At 35.6% G+C, this 19,710-nt stretch overlaps 1 protein-coding gene across 1 annotated transcript in view; it reads left to right on the forward strand.

Annotated features, from left to right (window-relative positions):
• The window catches only part of LOC114620334 (vomeronasal type-2 receptor 116-like), a 28,617-nt gene extending 9,178 nt beyond the window's left edge, over positions 1–19,439 (forward strand). The window contains exons 2-6 of the mRNA XM_028766426.1: positions 4,597–4,888; positions 6,629–7,420; positions 8,123–8,338; positions 10,852–10,975; positions 18,511–19,439. Coding sequence (XP_028622259.1) covers positions 4,597–4,888; positions 6,629–7,420; positions 8,123–8,338; positions 10,852–10,975; positions 18,511–19,439 — 2,353 coding nt within the window. The remainder of the gene's footprint in view (positions 1–4,596; positions 4,889–6,628; positions 7,421–8,122; positions 8,339–10,851; positions 10,976–18,510) is intronic.
• Positions 19,440–19,710: the final 271 nt, after the last annotated feature.

Genomic DNA, 19,710 nt, shown 5'->3' on the forward strand with positions numbered 1-19,710 from the left:
TTTTTTCTCAAATCGTAATTCATTCACACAGGAGTTATAAACACAGAAAGGCAGGATGTAGGTAAGGGAATGACACTGGAGTGTGGGTGTTCCGGAGGAATACAGATATCTTCAGAACCGGATATCGGCTGGGTGAAGGTTTAGGGACAAGTCACTATGACTCTGCCTATGACTCGCTTGTCCTTATCTAAGTTGGTATTGTCTGCCAAGGCTACCTATTTACAAGGTCTATGACTACTCAGGCTTGTAAATTTCCACAAAAGCTGCCTATTGACATTAGCTTATAGCCATCTGTTTCAATGTTTTTCCACTGAGACCCAAGACTTGGTGTTAGTATACATGTATGACAGGTCTATTGCTGATTTTAAGCCTATGGCTGATTTTAGGCCTTCAGTGTATAAGCAAGGCTGCCCCTGACATCTCCTCCCTTCTCTAAGTATAGAAGGGCTGTGGTAATTTTAAACTTGTGAAGGCAGGGATAGAGGCCTGACCTCCAGTATTTGAAGGGGACCTTGTAATGGCCACAGTCCCCCTGTCATTGTCCAGTGAGACATGAGGGCCATACTAGTCCCGATGTCTTTTTCCTGGAGAGGGGATACTTTTGACGTCAACCCCGATGCAGTCAGGCTTGTCCCTCAGGGAACCCAGATAGATATTTTTATCTTTTATTTATATTCCCTTGCAGTGCTTAGCCTTGCAGCCTAAGCAAGAATTTAGATCACCTGTCAGAAGGGGTTCTGGGTGGCCCCTCTCTGCTTGGTCTAGGGGCAGAAGTCCACCCTTTTAGGTTGGGTGGAGATTGGTTTTAGAAACACCCTATATAAGGTAACAACCTCATCTTGAGTCTCGTGGTCCTCCATAGCTAACTTATGATAATGTAACTGAGTAGGTTTTGCTACCAAATTATTTATCTGTTGTATCACAGAGTTAATCTGCCTATTTGAGGGTCAGGGACCAGCAGAAAAAAGCAAAAAGAACCCAAATAATGGTCCCAAGATGGGAGGAAATAGAGTTGACAAGCTTGGAGAGGCTGAAAACCAATTCTTGTACCAGCATTCATCTGTCTCGAGAAACAATTCTTAATGAAGTTAAATTTATGTTGCCCAAGTACCTTTCAGGTTGAATTCATCCTAGAATATTATTTGTCTAGAAGAAATCACATTATTGAAGAAACTTGAGACTTTTTCCAGATGTTATCAAAAGGAAATATTTTTATGCTTTTAGTAGAAATGGGCCCTATAGACTACTGTGTGAATGCCTCGTTCATACTGAGTGGTCTTTTGGAGTAGGTGTGGCCTTGATAGAGTTAGAGTGCCCCCCTATGGAGGGGTGGTTTATAAGTCTAAGAAGTTCAACTTTGCCCAGTGTTTTCACTTCTGCTGCCTGTGGATAAAAATGTAGAACTGTAAGTTCTTTGTGAAAGAGCATTTCTGACTGCACATGGCAGTGCTTCCCTCCATGATAAAATGGACAAAATCTCTGAAATTGTAAGTAAGCTGAAGTTAAATGTTTTCCTTTATGAGGCATGTTAGGGTCATTGTGTGTCTGCACATCTGCCAAATGCAAGAAAAACACAAGTTGATATAAGAGAAAGGTTAATTGCTGTAATAGGCTTTGCTTCATATTTGGAGGAATATTGATTTTGGGACTTTTTTAGTAAAGCAGAGAAATCAATGGCATGTGGTCATTAGTGTTTAATCATATGAAGACACATAAAAATTACAAAAAACTAAATTACTGAAAAACAAAAATACAAAATGTACAGATTGAGGACAAAAAGAGTAATAAATACCACTATTAAACTAATTGCTCTATTCAAACATATACAGAGATTTAAAAAAAAGCATGATGTTAAATGTAATAAAAGGAGTGAAAATCTCTGGGCAAAATTCCACCCAGCTATGCTTCCAATTTATTAAAAGGAGTTTAAGGCCACCAGCTTTGTTTTCAGATTGAGTTTCAGGATATCCAAAATTAGAATGTAAATGAAAGCAATAAGAACAGAAAACTGGTGAAGATTTAATTTTATGAGGGAGCCATGTTCCACCCCTCATATGCATCCTAACATGGCAGGTTCAGTCATGTGGTTCTGGCATTAAGAGTCAAGGATTGAAGAAAGTAGTTATGGCATCTTTCTTTGTGACTGAGGACATCTGTTAAGGCCAGGATTATATCAGGGATGTATGTACAAAGAGACTTACAGGAGCCATTTTGTCAAACACCAAAGGAGAAGCCTGGATTGTCTTGTGATTTAAGATGCCAGAGGCATGGAATAACTGCCCATAAGCACTGCTAACAGGGAATGAAGAAGCCCAAGAGAAAGATGTGTTTTTAAGTCCACAGAATTGAAAGGAGTTGGAGATTTAAAGAATAATCTGAAATCTGACATGGAATTGTTGAGTTTGGAATTTGCACAGGTTGATTTTAATCTTATCATTACGCAATATTTTCTGAATATATTATATTTTTTTTCTGAAATTTGAAATGGTATTGTAAATTCTTTGCCATTATATGTTGAAAGTATGTGATCTTTAAATTTTATTTTTCAGGAGATTACATTGCACATATACATTAATTTCAGAAGAGACTTTGAATTTTGAGCTTCACACACACTTGAGGCTGTTTTAGAGTATGGGAAATTAAATTGGACTAAATTCATTTATCTCTAGTTTATGGCTAAAGCCCTATTCAGGTCAAGGAATGGAATGTAGTGATTTGTGCAGGAATATTCCCATTAACTATTCTCTTTAGAAGTTTTGAGCATACTGAGTAGCACTATAAGAATGTGTGGCCTTGGAGTAGGTATGGACTTGTTAGAGAAAGTGTGTTAATCTGGTGGTAGAGTTATAGATTAAAGAAGAAGAAGTAGAGTCAGTGTGTTTCAGTTTATGCTTTTGCTCCCTATGGATTAAGTTGTAAAATGCTCAGATAAATTTTGTAAACATTTCTGCCTGTATACTGTCATGGTTACCACCATGACAATAAGACTAAATTCTGAAAATGTAAATTAGCCCTAGTTAAATGTTTTCCTTTATGAGAGTAGCAGTGCTCATTTGGTCTCCTCATAGCAATAAAACCTTAACTAAGAAGAATTTCCTCTTATATGCGGGTTGGACTTCATGCTGATCTTCACTCTCTTTGCTGGTGTTTTGATTCACTTGAACATTCACAGGTCATTACATGTTATTATATTTAGGATGAGATCATAAATATAATTTCCCTTGTGTCTTGAAAATTCAGTTTCTCTGAGCTCATTGTTAACTTTGGTTCTTATTTTCGTCCCACTGATTTTTAACTAAATTTTTAATCATTGATAGAGAAGAAAAATATATACTATGAAACCTTAATGACTTTTGTTGTTGTTGTTTTATTTTGTTTTGTGATCAACTCACTTTGACAGAGAAAGTAAATGATATTTTTGTCAGTGTGGATTGGGAATCTTTCATAGTAAAATGTATTTTTTTCCACAAAAGTTACTATTCAACAGATGAAGAGATATTTCAGAGAGTAGAACACGCCATGTGTGAGGACCTGAGTTCACACCTCTCAAAAGGTTTAGTACATACATGTAATCCAGTGATCATATAGAGGGTAGGAGAGAGGAAAGAAAAAGAATCTCAACAATTTTGCTGTGTAGAGATTCAGGCATATGTGATAAAAAAAAATAAGGAATTCCAGCAGGTAGGCATGCTGGTGGAAGACTTTACTCCCAGTAGTCTTGAGAAATAGACAGGTAAGTACTTCTGAGTTCAAGACCAGCCTAATATACACAACAACTTAGAGTCAAGTTATAGAGTCTGTGATATTGAGTAAATGAAGCAAGCAACTGAACAGTAAATAAATACAATGCAAATACAAAAATATGTAAATAAATAAAATAAACTATTTATAAATAATGTGAATTGCTATGAATCAAACTTGGGTTGTCTTGTCTTGAATTCATACTCCCTGAACTACATACAACTGCATATACTAAGAGACACACATGTAAACAGTCAAATACATAAACAACAAATACACATAACGATAAAAATATAGAGTGCATGATGACATATTCTTTCTAGTCTCATCTATTTACATACAGAAGCAATTTTTTCTATGCTTGTTCACTAGCCATTCCAGGCTGCCATATACAAAAAAAATATATCAGAGTAATACCTTCAACAACCACATATGACATGATGTTTACTTTGGAGTATAATTTAATTAACATATTATGTTTTAAAAGTGGATGAACTTATAATAAAATAGTAAATATTTATAAATGAAGATCCCAGAACTCCAAAAATCTAGATTCCAACAGATCTTTTATTTGGAGGAATATGGTTCATGGTTTGTAAACAACGTGTAAAGAATCAACATATAAAATATAAATAATATATGCTTTGAGGATCTATAATTGATAAGTAGTAATGGTAAAAGATCTTTCAAAACCCTAAAACATTTACCTAATTTAGTTCACCTCTTCATGGTGAAGAAATTAAATTGCATGTTTTGTATAATCAAAGTTTAAGTATAAAATTTACTGTACAAAATGTGTAGATATGTGTGGTATATATGTCCAATCTCTTATGTATTTCTATGACACTTACACAGGTATAACTTTAAGAACTACCAGTATATTTTGGCTCTGCGATATGCCATTGAGGAGATCAATAGGAACCCCAATCTTTTACCCAATATATCTCTTGGATTTGATTTCTACAATGTCAGATTCACTGAGAAGGTAACACTTCTGAATGCTGTTAATTGGCTCACAGCTCATCAGGGAAAGGCTTTACCTAATTACAATTGCAAAAAGAGAAATTTCACTGCTGGACTCACAGGAACATCATGGATAACATCTGCCCAAATTGGGACATTTTTTGGCCTCTTTAAATTTCCACAGGTGAGAAATTTAGATTGTGGTAACTGAGAGTCAGTACTTTTTGTTCATGTTATAGGTGTCTTTAAACTGAAAGAGTGATCGAAATGTGAATGTCTCCAGGAAAGCATCTATGTGTGGTGACTCTGCTCCTGATACATACAAGGGACCATGAAACATTCGGGTTACTAAAAATACAGAGACTAATAAAGGCCAACATAACATCAATGGGAGGATCCTGTCTCATCCTAAGCTCTAAGGTCGCTTGCATCACAGATACAACCAGCTTAGGGAACCCTGTGGAATGGAGGTGGAAACAATTGCAATGGAAGACTGGGAAATAAGGCCTTCTGGACACAAGAGTACTGATGTAACTATGAACACACAGAGACTGAGGCAGCATCCAAAGAACCTGGACAGGTCTACACCATATGGGATCTCAGCAATGAGAGGAGAACTGAACACAATTTTATATTCATAACCCAGAATCTTTCTCCAGTTGATAAACTCTGTCACAGGAAAAACTAGTTTTCTCCAATGGAGTCTCACTTGACATACATACCACCCTTAAGAGCAGGCTCCATGGCCCAGATGTCCAAAACATGTTGAACTCAATGGCATTTTTGGAGGGTTTTGTGACTCACAATGCGTTGTCTGGGTACTTTTTCACCCTGCAGATATTTTTCTATATATTATGTTTTGTGACTGTACTTTTTGAATTTTGTTCGTGTCTAAATATATGTGTCTCAGTGTCTGTATGTATTTCTTGTAGTTTTTCTCTGGCTTTTTTTTTCTATTCTACTTTGCTTGTTTTTTCTTAATTGGTTATTTTATTTGTTTACATTTCAAATATTATCCCCTTTCCCCGGTATCCCCTCCAGAACCCCCCTATCCAATCCTCCCTACCTCTGCTTCTATGAAGTTACTCACCCACCCACCAACGGACTCTTGCTCCACCACCCTAGCATTCCCCTACCCTGGGGCATCGAGCCTTCACAGGAACAAGGGCCTTTCCTCCCATTGATGCCTAACAAGACAGGCCTCTGCTACATATGCAGCTGGAGCCATGGGTTTCTCCATGAGTGTTCTTTGTTTGGTAGTTTAGTCTCTGGGATCTAGGAGATGGAGGTGGAGATAAATCATTGTTCTTCCTAAGGGGTTGTAAACCCCTTCAGCTCCTTCTGTCCTTTCAAAACCTCCTCCATTGTCCTCCCTGTTTTCAGTACTTTGATTGACCAGGAGCATCCCCTCTGTATTAGTCAGGCATCATAGAAAAAGCTATATCAAGCTCCTGTCAACTTTCCTTATTTTTATCTCTTTCTCTTCCCTCTCATTTTAGATGACTGTTTTTATTCCAATGTAAGAATGAATGAATTGGTGTGGATTTGGGTGGCTTGGAAAATGAGGAGGATGAGAGGTATTGGGAGGGGAAAGTATAATGTAAATATATTATATAAAATATATTTTAATAAAAATACTATTTACTCTATGACAAAAAAAGAGAAAGAGTGATAAGTTATCCAAACATTAAACAGTACCCAGACACATGGTGTTCAATCCAGATTTCTCTGGCTTGTAAGAGAAAGGTTGGTGTAGTAAATAAACCCAAGTATGTCCTTGAAACTTACAGGTTTAACAGAAATTTCTTTAAAATGTAGTTAATGGAATGTTCTTTGAAAATGTTCTCCTGTTTTCATCTACTCCATCAGGAATGAAGTTTCTATTGATATTAATATTCTTGCTCTTCATTTCAATTTGCTTCAGATTACTTTTGGACCTTATGATCCTCTCTTGAGTGACCTTGGTCAGTATTCGTCTCTCCACCAGATGGCCTCCAAGGACACATCTCTTTTACTTGCCATTGTTTCCTTGATGGTTCATTTTAGGTGGTCCTGGGTTGGTCTCATCATCCCTGATGACCACAAAGGAAATAAAATTCTGTCAGATTTTAGAGAGGAGATGGAAAGAAAACAAATCTGCCTAGCTTTTGTAAAAATGATCCCAGCCACATGGAATGCATATTTTGCCAAATTCTGGGAAAATATTGATGAGACAAATGTAATAATTATTTATGGTGACATTGATTCTCTAGAAGTTGTAATGAGAAATATTGCTCAAAGGTTATTGACATGGAATGTCTGGGTCATGAATATTGAACATCATGTTATTGACAATGCTGATTATTTCATGTTAGACACATTCCATGGAAGCCTAATTTTTAAGCACAATTATAGAGAGAATATTGAGTTTACCAAATTTATTCAAACAGTTAATCCTAATAAATATCCAGAAGACATTTATCTTCCCAAGTTGTGGCATTTGTTCTTCAAGTGCTCATTTTCTCATATTAATTGTAATGTTTTGGACAACTGTCAAACCAATGCTTCTTTGGATGTATTACCTAGTCACATATTTGATGTGGCCATGAGTGAAGAGAGTACTAATATTTACAATGGTGTGTATGCTGTGGCTCACAGCCTCCATGAGATGAGACTTCAGCAACTTCAAATGCAACCAGATGAAATTGGAGAAGAGATGCTTTTCTTTCCATGGCAGGTAATAACATTTCTACTGTATTTTATTTTCAGCTCTCTGACCTATGAGATTTGCAACAGTACTAACTTAGGTATTGTAAAATTCAGATTATCTTGACCACAATCACAGAATTTTTGTGTTTTTAACCCCACCTAGATGTCAAAGTAGTTTCAAGTGTATGATTTTTTGAAATGGTGTGCAAGATACCAGGATCAAATATGCTTAGTCAGAATCAAGTTAATGTCATCAATATTTAGTGTACAATCTTCTCATGTTAATAGTTGCAATTAAAAACACATTGCTTCATGTATTGGTTACAAGAGAAATTAAAACAGAGACACTTTATTGAAACAATGATGGTTGGTTTATTTAGAAATGATGCCTTTTAGTTAATTTCTAGACATCAGCACCCTCATTATAAAAACTGGGACTCTGAACACATTCTAAAAGTGAGTAGGTTTTCCTTAGTTTCAATAAAGTTAATCTTTACAATTATCACTAATTGCTTACTTGAGCTTGGTTCAAATTTTTCCCTGAGAGATCAATAAAAATGTAATGGCATTCTGCAGACTCAGATTTTTCTCTTAGTCACAATTAATGGAATATTCATTAATGTTGATGTTGTTCACTGCAAAAATTAAGAACAATAAGACACATTCCACAACCCACAATTTGTTCTTCCCCTTGGTCATAATGTAATATAAAATTATGTTTGTCTTTCAGCTTAACACTTTCCTGAAGGACATTGAAGTGAGAGACAAATGGAGTTCAGATTGGAGACAGACAATAGACACAGACTATGACATTCTTAACCTTTGGAATTTACCAAAGGGTCTTGGACTAAAAGTGAAAATAGGATCTTTTTCTGCAAATGCTCCCCAGGGTCAACAGTTGTCTTTATATGAACAGATGATACAATGGCCAGAAATATTTTCAGAGGTGGGTTATGAATTTTCTAAATGTTTTGTGTTTATATTACTAACAGAATTATGTATTGTTATATAATGATGCTTGACTCAAGTTTCATTACACTTTGAGTATCAGTGCAAAATATCATAAAGTCATACTAGTATACTGGCTTTTCATTTTCTTTGATTCAGATCAATGGAATTATATAGTGTTCAGTAAGTTCCCCATTGTTAACTCATATGAGGATTAGTTTTTCTCCATTTGTCACAAATTCGGGGTGGGACATTGGTAAGAGAAAATTTGCTTCTCAAATGGCTCATGTGTTAGTATACTGGAGACAAATCTCTCATTTGGGATTAATATCATGAAATAAGATCAAATATATTTTTTATTGAGTGGACAAAAATCATGACCAAAAATGACTTTTAGAAGAAAGACCATTTTTTTTAACTTGTTGCTATTTTTAGTGACTTTTAAATTTAGTTTTGCTTTGTTTTGACCTTTTTTGTCTTATTAGTCTTTTGCCTGCCTGTTTTGGTTGGGGAACAGTGGGCTTTTTGCTTTGACTGTGTTCCTTCTTCCATTTTTTAAGATATGAGTGTAAAGAAGACAGACTTTGGTGAGTAGAAGGTAGGAGGGAGGGATGGTTTCCAAAGAAAGACTATATTTTGATGTATGATTCTAGAAGTATCATTCTCTACCAAAGATAGAAGCATCCCATCAAATTGTCATACTGTTGACAGGCATAGGAAAAGGAAAGAGAATGTTTCTACCCATATGTATTAACAGTATATAAAATTAGAAACCTGGAATTGAGGAAACATTTTAACTTTTCAATTCCCAATCACTGTGTCATAATTTCACCAGCAACTCTAAATTTTAACAAAGTTTCAATAACTTTTCATATAATGTCACCTAAAAGTAATTAAACACTCAAGTGCTTTAGCCTATACAATTTTTTTTCAAAATATCATATAATAACTCCATAAACATCCCTTAATTGTCCTCAATTCTCAATATGTCCTATCTCATCCACTATTTAGTAATAACTTGAAATAACTTACAGAACAATTAGTGGGTATAGGGGATCATATTTGAAAATGTATGATTTTCAGATGTAAGAGGGTGCTGCTGATGTAATATCCTCTGAATGCAGTAAGCATTCAATACTGCAGATCTCCTCTATATTCTACAATAGTGACCTTATAATTTAACTGACCCTTTTAACCTTAGCTATATTTATCTCTATTTTTCTTCCTAAAATATACATTTATTTGCTTCCATGATAATTATAAATCCTCTCAAATTGACAATGAAGATTCACAGCAATGTTTGAAGTTAAGGTGCACAACATAGTGGTCACAAAGAACAAAGATAGTGTTAGACAAGTCAGACCCCATGGATTCCTATATCACGTTCCTAATCACAAATTTTTCACAAAAGTGTCCTTAACTCATTAAAATTCCAAATTTTTTAATACAATGACAATTCTCAGAGCAAAGTTTAAATACATTTGCTTTCTTGAGGTCATAATCTTTTCTGTCTTTTTAAAAAATTTCCTTTTTAAATAATTTTGTTGGTTATTTTTCCTCTTTACTTTTCAAATGCTATCCCCCTTCCCAGTTTCCTGATTGCAAACCCCCTATACTATCCTCTAACCCCTGACTTCTATGAGGGTTCTCCCTCTATACACTATTCATGACTCATTGCCCTTGCAAGTATTTCCCTACACTGGGCATCAGGCCTTTAGAGGACCAAGGGCCTCCCCTTTCATTGATGCCAGGTAAGGTCATCCTCTTCTATACATGCAGCTGGAGCCTTGCATCCCTCCATGTGTGATCTATGGTTGGTGATTTAGTCCCTGGGAGCTCTGGGGGATCAGGTTGGCTGATATTTTTGTTCTTCCTATGGAGTTGCAAACCCCTTCAGCTCTTTAAATCCTTCCCTTTACTTCTCCATTGGGATCCCTGTGCTCACTCAGATGGCTGATTGCAAGAATCTGCATCTTTACTGTACTGGCAGAATGTCTCAGGAGACAGCTGTATCTGGCTCTTGTCATCAAGCACTTCTCAGCATCAGTAACAGTGTCTTGGTTTGATGGCTGCATGCAGGATGGATTCTCAGGTGGGGCAGTCTCTGAATTACCTTTCCTTCAGTTTCTGCCCCACTCTTTGTCTCTGTAAATTCTTTAGATAGGAGCAATTGTGGGTTAAATTTTTGAATTGTGTGTGTGGCCCCAACCCTCAACCAGGGCCTTAACTAACCTATAAATATGATCCTTAGAAGTTCTCCTTCCCTTCTGTGAGGTATTTCAGCTAATGTCATTCAAGAGAGATCCTGTGAGTCTCTTGCTTTCCTGGCATCTGGGACTTTGAGGTGGCCACCACCAGTTACCCGTTCCCTATTACTACAAATAATCTTTTCAATATCTCTAGGTATTAATAACAATACTTTGTCCTTCATTGTATGACTTTCAAAAACTCTCTTTTTATGATTTACCATAAAACCCTAAGCATTAGGTAATATTTTGTCATTTTTCTCAGATACCCCAGTCAGTCTGCAGTGTGAGTTGTGGGCCTGGATACAGAAAAGTCACCCTGGAGAACAAGGCCATCTGCTGCTACAAGTGCACTCCTTGTGCAGACAATGAGATTTCTAATGATACAGGTAAGTGTAGATTTTTTAGAAAACTTCCTATTTCTCCACTGGATTCCATAATATGCTAGTAAGTGAAAATGACCTGAGTAGAAGTGAGATATAATATTTTTTATTTCTTCTTAAAAAGAATTTAAAGGTCATAATTTATTACCACCCCCTTGAAATAGCTCAGCACAGCCATTACAAATCATTTTTGATTTATGTTTTTCATCCAGTGCCAATACAGGTATTGGAAGATAAAATATTTTCCCCTGCATTTCTCAATGTTTTCTATTTCACAGTGCCATTTAACATGTTTTAATGAAGTATCAAAGATAGTTTTTAAAAATGTATTTAATGATTTTTAAGACTCATGTAATTCAAAAATCTGTTACATCTTTATGGGGATAGCCCATTTCTTATATTTAATTTTTGATAATTTCATACAATGTGTTTTCATCACATTCACCAGTCTAGTACTTCCAGATTTATTTCCCCCTTCCCTAACTCCCAAAATTTGTTATTAAACTATGTAACACAGTTCATGATACTCATCTATATTTACGTGTGTGCATGTCACTTAAAGATTTTTAACCAACTGGGTGCTGCACACTGAAAAAGAAAACTAGTTCTCCTCCCAGTAGTTATCAATTGCTAATACGTCATTTTCTGGGAGGAAATATCTTTACATATACCTTCAATATCTATGCTGAAATATGGTCTGGTTTAAACTGGCATTCATCTAACACCTTTTTCTCATGTGTTATGAATTTATGGGAACAAAATATCTGTGTTCAGAAAACAGTGTTATTTTGTAGTCTTCTGTAAACTGAAGATCTTGCTAACATTCTGGATTGTCTTTAATTAGCATTTAACAGACTTTTTATCTTGTTACTGGACCCATTAGGAAAAATTATGGGTTGTGGTCTTTTAGGGACTGGTATACAGATAGGGACTGGTGATAAGATTTATAAGTTTCTATTTTTTTTTCTGTTGCTGCCTTCAAATCAGGATTTAAGCATTTAACTTGTGTTCCACTTTTATCTATCCTTGGGTGCCTTTTTGTTTCCTCCTATTATAGAAATGAAGGAATACTCCAAATCTATATGCACACACCACATATAATGAATTTGTTTGTTTATTTCCTATACATTCAGGGTCTCCATTCTGAGGCCACCCTCCCACAGTTCTTTATCCCATTCCTTCACCCACTGTCTTGGCCTTTCTGTTTCTTAAAGTTCTTAAATTCTGTGGGTTGTATCCTAGGTACTCAGAGCTTTTTGGCTACTCTCAATTTATTACCCAACACATATGATGTATGGCCTTTTGTGTCTTGGTTACCTCACTCAGGATGACAGTTTGTAATTTCATCAATGTTCCTTCATGAGGTGTAAACTTAACATATTTTCTGTAACCATTTTTCTGTTGTGGGATATTTGGTTTCCATGTAGCTTATGGTTTTTACAAATGAGGCTACTATGATCACAGTCGAACATGTGTCCCTGTTATATGGTGGGAATTTTTTGGATATATACTCAAGAGTGTATACATGGGTCTTTAAGTAGGTCTATTTCCAAATTTCTGAGGAAGTGCTAGAGCGATTTCAAGAGTGGTTGCTCTAGTATGCAATCCTAAAAGCAATAAAGAAGTGTTCCAATTTTTCTGAATAGTTGCCAGCATGTATTCTCACCTGCAGTTTTGATCCCAGACATTCTAATTGGTGTTACGTGGAATCTCAGAGTTGTTTTGATTTGCATTTCACTGATCACTTAGGACTTTAGTTCTTAAGTGCTTTCAGACATTATAGACTACTCTGTTGTAAATTCTCTGATTTATGCTGAGTTCTTTGATCCACTTGTACTTGAGTTTTCTACAAGTTGATAAATAAGGATCTGGTATCATATTTCTAAATACAGACTGTTGATTAGACCAACACCATTCATTGAATATGCTTTCTGTTTTCAACTGTAAGTTTTTGGCTTCTTTCTCAAAGGCAAAATGTCCATATGTATGTGAGCTTATTTCTGGGTCTTGAAATCTATTTCCTTGATTGACCTGTCTATTTCTCTATCAATACAATGTGGTTTTTATCACTATTGTTCTTTAGTACATGTCAAATCAGCGATGGTAATTCCTCCAGAAGTTCTTCTCATGTTACATTTTTTTTTTTTTTTTGGCAATGCTGGGCTTTTTGCTTTTCCATATGAAATTGAAAATTGCTCTCTCAATGCTTGGGATGAATTATGTTAGAATCTTGATAGGGGTTGCATTGAATCTGTGGATTGCTTTTGGTAGGCTCCCTATATTTACTATGTTAATTCCACCAATCTATGAGCATGGGAAATTCCTCCATTTTTTAGGGTCTTCTTCAATTTCTTTCATGAAAGACTTGAATATATTATCACACAGATATTTTATTTACTTGGAATGAGTTACACCAAGATATATTATACTATTTCTGCATATTGTGAAGTGTGTTGTTTCTTTAATTTTTTTCATCCTGTTTATCCTTTGTGTAAAGGAAGGCCACTAATCTGTTTGAGTTTATTTATTATCCTGTCACTTTGTTTAAGTTATTATCTGTAGAAAGATTATAGTAGATTTTTTGAGATTGCTTATGTTAAACTACCATATCATCCACAAATAGTGATACCTTGACTATTTCTTTTCAAATTTGTGACCCTTTGATCTACTATTGTCTTATTGCTAAATCTAGAACTTTGACCACTATATTGAATAGATATTGAGAGAGTAGGCATCCTTGTCTTGTCCCTTAATTTAGTAGGATTGGTTCCAGTATCTCTCCATTTAATTTGAGGTTGGCTGATGGTTTGCTGTATATTGCTTTTATTACATTTAGGTAAGAACATTTACTCACTGATCTCTCCAATGCCTTTAACTTGAAAGGGTTTTGTACTTTGTAAAATGCTTTTTTATTTTCTAAAGTGATAATTGTTTGATTTTTTCATTGAGTTTGTTTATATCACGGATTACATTAATGCATTTTTGTACATTGAACCTTCTCTTCATATCTAAAATTCTACAAGAGAATTCCTATAGTTTATATAACCATTTAAGTATGTGGCTGAATACAAATTTAATTCAAAGCATTCAGTACCCTATGATACATAAGCAAGAAAAGGTTGAGAAGGAAGTTACAAAAACAATACTCTTTACAATAAATACAAATACCGTCAACTTCATGTAGCTCTAACCAAGTAAATGAAAAATCTATAGGACGTAAATTTCAGGTCTCTGCAGAGAGTAATTGAGGAAGATATCAGAAGATGGAAACATCTCCTTTGCTTTTAGATCAGTAGAACTAACATAGTAGAAATGGCCATCTAACCAATAGCAAAGCCTAGATTCAATGCCATCCCCAGCCAACTTCCAAAACAATTCTGCACAAATTTTGAAACAACAATTCTCAACTTCATATTGAGGCTTTGGATTCTTATGAAGAGCCCACATTCTCTTTTTTAAATAACAACTTTCAATGATAATAAATTTTACTTTGAAAATTTCACCCAAGCAAAATCCTTACACACACAGACTCATACACAGACACACACACACTGACAACACATGAACATATAAAGTGAATTTTCCAATGTATCCTGTGTATGCATGATGTGTCATTCACATATTGTACAACAGTACATATCTCAAAGAAATGTTGAACACTGTAAATTTGAAAATATTGCTGACAGAAAGTAGAAGAGTAAGGTAACACTTACTCTTTATATGTTAAAATATTATTTCAATGTTGTTAATGAAACAAAACAGACACTTTGGTTATCAATTATAGTTTATGAAATATAGAAATATTGTGTAACCCAATGTCTTAGTTAGAATTCTACTGCTATGAACAAACACAATAACAAAGGAAACTCCTATAAGGACAACATTTAATTGGGGCTGCCTTACCAATTCAGAAGTGCAGTCAATTATCATAAAGGTAGGATCATGCCATCATACAGTGAGGCATGACGTAGAGGATCTGAGAATTTTACATCGTCTTCTGAAGGCTGTTAGTAAAAGACTGATTTCCTGGCATGTAAGGTAAGTGTCTTGAAGTCCATGCCCCACAGAGACACATTTCCTTTAATAAGGCCAGAGCCACAAACAGTGCCACTACCTGGGCCAAGCTTATTCAAACTAGGACTTTTCACTCCTTTAGCTCTATAGGGTTGTTTAAACACTTGAGTTGATGGAATAAATAGGCTTAGCATTACAAAAAAAATTGTCCAACTTACAATATCCACATATTCTATAACAGTTTCAACAATGTTAAAAATCTAAGTTCAAAGTCTCTTTTGAGATTTATTCAAACTCTTCAGCATAATTAAACCACAAAGCAAGACATGAACCAGTTGGGTAAACTCCAAACTCTGGATCTCCATGTCTGATGTCAAGAAGGTCTTCAGATCTCCACTCCTTTTTCATCTTTCTTGACTGTAACAAACCTCTTGTTTCTGGGCTGATTCCAATTCCTGCTAGCAATTTCTTCAGCAGATATCCCATGGCTCTGAAATCTTTGACATTTTAAGGCTTCCAAGGCAACTTCAACATATGGCTTCTTCTTTCAATGCCAGAGATCTGCACATGATCATCTAGTTTCCTCCATAGGGCTTCTTTATTTCTCCAGCTCTGCCCTCTGTAGCACTCTATGCTCTGCTTGAATCCACTATTTTTGTGGGTGGATTTGGTGTTGGTTATCATTCCATGCTTTTGGGATTTCCAGTACACTGTGTTCTTACATTAGAGCTAGGCTTCAAATATAGCCTCTCATAGGCTCACTTCATGGTGATAAGCCTCATCATCTTTTCAGGATACCTCCAGTCCTGCGCCATCAATTGCAACTGAGGATTTTCCTTCACCAATGACATTTCCTTGCTTCTCACAATACCAAGCCTTAGCTACTCTCTAGTGGCCCCTTCTTACTTACAAATCCAGTACCACAGGGGTGACCCTAATACCAAGTCCAACTGCATGTCAAGGTACAACCTTGCCTATCTCTAGAACACAGCTTCCTTATCTCTTTAGAAAATACCTCCAAGATAATTTCACCTCAATAATGTTGATCTATTTTTATTTATAGCTAATTTCTTAGCTCCAGCTAGCCAGCATCAATTGTTCTAGTAGTGCCCTTTTCTAATTAAGTCATAATCCATAGCCATATGGCGAAATGCTGCTGAGCTTAGCTGATTACTGGGGCTGGAATATGGCTCCCTCTTATCATATTACCAACTTTTGTTTTACAATTCTCTAACTCCATAATATTGGCTGTCCTTGAACTAACTCTACAGAATGGCCTTGAACTCAAAGATTTGTATGGCTGTATCTCCGGAATGCTGAGATGTAATGCATGTAATATCACACCTGGATTTAAGATTTTTTTCTACTTGAAACTTGCTCTGTCACAGGCTGGCCTTAATCTCCAAGATCTGCTTCTCTTTGTCTCCTGGTATTAAAGCATTGTACTACCATGCCATGGCCTAAGCTTTTCATGGCCACTTTTCCCCATGATCCAGGTAAAAAAATCTGTGTCTTTCAGCCTCAAGATCTGGATCACAGGTTTACCCTCTATTTCTGGATAGTAGTTCATTCCAGTTTACTAGTGTGAAGTATTCCCCTTTTAACTTCAAATGCAAAAAAGTAGTTTGATTTAGTGAGATCTTGCACAGATATCAACAGTCTCTTAACTCTTTCTGTGAAACTAGGATTCAGCTCCATTTTATTTTGTGGGGCTCCTTTATTTTTACTTGAACCATATGTATCCTGTTTTTCTTTTCAAAGCTTGGTATGCTTATATGACAATGCTCTGCATGAGACATAGACATATAATTTCATTTTAATTTTTTGGAAGGTTCTTTGTGAATTCAATTCATATAAATCTCTTTGTTTTAGCCTCTGTTAGGCTCCTTAGAGAAGGGCAAAATGGAGCCACATACTTCACCAAAGTATGACAACAGTAGCCTCATCTAAAAATTCTTTTCCTCTGAAACCTCTAGGACCAGGTTTCCACAGTTCAAATCACCCTAAGTAACAAAGGTTCCATAGTCCTACAAGTAGAGCCCATTAAGCCCCACTTAAAGCATTCTTCTCTTTCCAAATCCAAAATCTGAAAATCCACATTCTTAAAACCAATAACACCATCAGGCACATAACAGAATTATTCCACTATAGTTACTAACATATGTCTTAGTTAGAGTTTTAGTGTTGTGAACAATCACTTTCAAAAGTCAACTTTTATAAGGACTTTCATTGAGACTGGCTTACAGGTTGAGAGGTTCAGTATATTATCCACAAGTCTCCAAAAGGACAGTGTCCAGGCAGGCACAACAATGGATAAGCTAAGAGTTCTTCATTTTCAGGTGAAATCTTCTAGATAAAGACAAACTTCCAGGTATCTGGGATGAGACTCTTAAAGCCCACTCCTACTGTGACATACTTCATTCAACAAGTCCACACTTCACAATAGAGCCAATCTCTGGGTAAAACATATGCCAAAATAACATAATGTAAATCATGGAACATCTGTTTTATGTTAATCACAATATTTACAAAAATTTTAAAAATTCCAGAGCAGAGTATCACAAATTTTTTTGAAAATCCCTCATGTTTTCCAAGAATATTCTATCTAGGTGAAAATATATGCTTATCTCAAATGTTATAGAAACGTATTATTGGGTGATTATTGAGCACTATCTAATGTAATAGGATCTATACCATAAACTCCAGCACAGAATAAACAGAACTTGAAACACACAGAATTTTAAGGAGAAAAGTCAATTTACATTTCACATATAAGAAAGTATTTTGTGAAAAATTTTGCAAAACATATTTTCTGTAATCCAGATTTCCTATACTTAAGTTAAAAGGGATCTATGAATGATGAGTACTCTCAGGGCCATAGTAGGTTTTTAAATGTAATTTAGTATTCTAATTTCTTTCTAAAGTTTTACAGGATTGTCAGTAATGACAGAGGAATAGAGTACAATAAAAGAACAAAGGAATTGATAGGACAATTTAAATCACAATCATAATTAATTGTTAATTATGATTAACAATTATTAATCATAATAATATTAATTATTGTTAATGAATTTACTGAAAGTTGATGAATACCTGAAAAGATACAATATTATTCTTAACAGAAGTAGGGCTTGAAATTCTACATATTTTCCCACTGAGGCCATTCTCAGTTGTACATAAACTGGCAGTACTAAGTAGACTGTGTGGTTGTTAAAATGTAAAAGTTAGAGAGCATTAGGAGTTATGAGTAAAAACAGAGGGAATGGAAGGAGTGTGATGGTACTAGTTAAATTAAAATTGGATCAAATCCTATTAGATGTAAAAATAGATACAAAAAGAAATATTTAAGGAACAAGTTTACTATGTAAATCTAAAATTATGCATACCACTGTACTAATTGATTTGACCCTGGGAAAACAAAGTACAGCAATGTCTGTGACAGTCCCTGTAGTTAGAAATGTTTCAGAATAAATGGAATCACCATTGACTGGACTCCTGATCTCAAGATAACTTATATTTCTGACTAGATGTAGACCAGTGTGTAAAGTGTCCAGAGAGTCACTATGCGAACACCGAGAAGAACAACTGCTACCAAAAATCTGTGAGCTTTCTGGCCTATGAAGACCCCTTGGGAATGGCTCTAGCCGGCATAGCTTTGTGCTTATCTGCACTCACTGCTTTTGTTATAGGAATATTTGTGAAACACAGAGACACTCCTATTGTCAAGGTCAATAATAGAGCTCTGAGTTACATTTTGCTCATCACACTCACCTTCTGTTTCCTATGTTCTTTGAACTTCATTGGTCAGCCCAAAACAGCTTCCTGCATCCTTCAGCAGACCACCTTTGCAGTTGCATTCACTGTGGCACTTGCCACTGTGTTGGCCAAAGCTATTACTGTGGTCCTTGCCTTTAAAGTCAGTTTTCCAGGAAGAGTGGTAAGGTGGCTAATGATATCAAGGGGTCCAAACTACATCATTCCTATCTGCACCCTGATCCAGCTTCTTCTTTGTGGAATATGGATGGCAACATCTCCACCATTCGTTGACCAAGATGTTCATACTGAACATGGGCACATCATCATTTTGTGCAACAAGGGCTCAGCTGTTGCCTTCCACTCTGTCCTGGGATACCTCTGTTTCTTGGCCCTTGGGAGTTATACCATGGCCTTCTTGTCTAGAAATTTGCCTGATACATTCAACGAATCCAAATTTCTGTCATTCAGTATGCTGGTGTTCTTCTGTGTCTGGGTCACCTTTCTTCCTGTGTATCACAGCACTAAAGGGAAGATCATGGTGGCTATGGAAGTTTTCTCTATCTTGGCTTCCAGCACAGCACTCCTTGCCTTCATATTTGGTCCCAAGTGTTACATTATCTTGTTGAGACCAGAGAAGAATTTATTTAATCATATTAAGATAAAAACACATTGTAGAAGTAAGAATTCTCCTAATATATAGTTGAAACAATAAATTTAGCTTTTATGTTAACAACTTCATAAAAGGGATCATTCATATATCAATTTAAAATATGTAACACAATGAGAATAAGCATGCAATTTTATCTGGTTTTATTCTTTATCCAACTACATTATAGTATCATAGTATGAAGGCCATTTATTTTCAATGTTTGAAAACTACATAAGCTATGGTGATTCACCTTCTCTGAGTCTAAGACCTCAGGTCTCATTAGTAGGTCATGTCAAATGCTTGTATCCTTCCTTGATATAAA

The sequence above is a fragment of the Grammomys surdaster genome, unplaced genomic scaffold (genome assembly GCF_004785775.1).
Source record: "Grammomys surdaster isolate TR1022 unplaced genomic scaffold, NIH_TR_1.0 168, whole genome shotgun sequence".
Taxonomy (NCBI): domain Eukaryota; kingdom Metazoa; phylum Chordata; class Mammalia; order Rodentia; family Muridae; genus Grammomys; species Grammomys surdaster.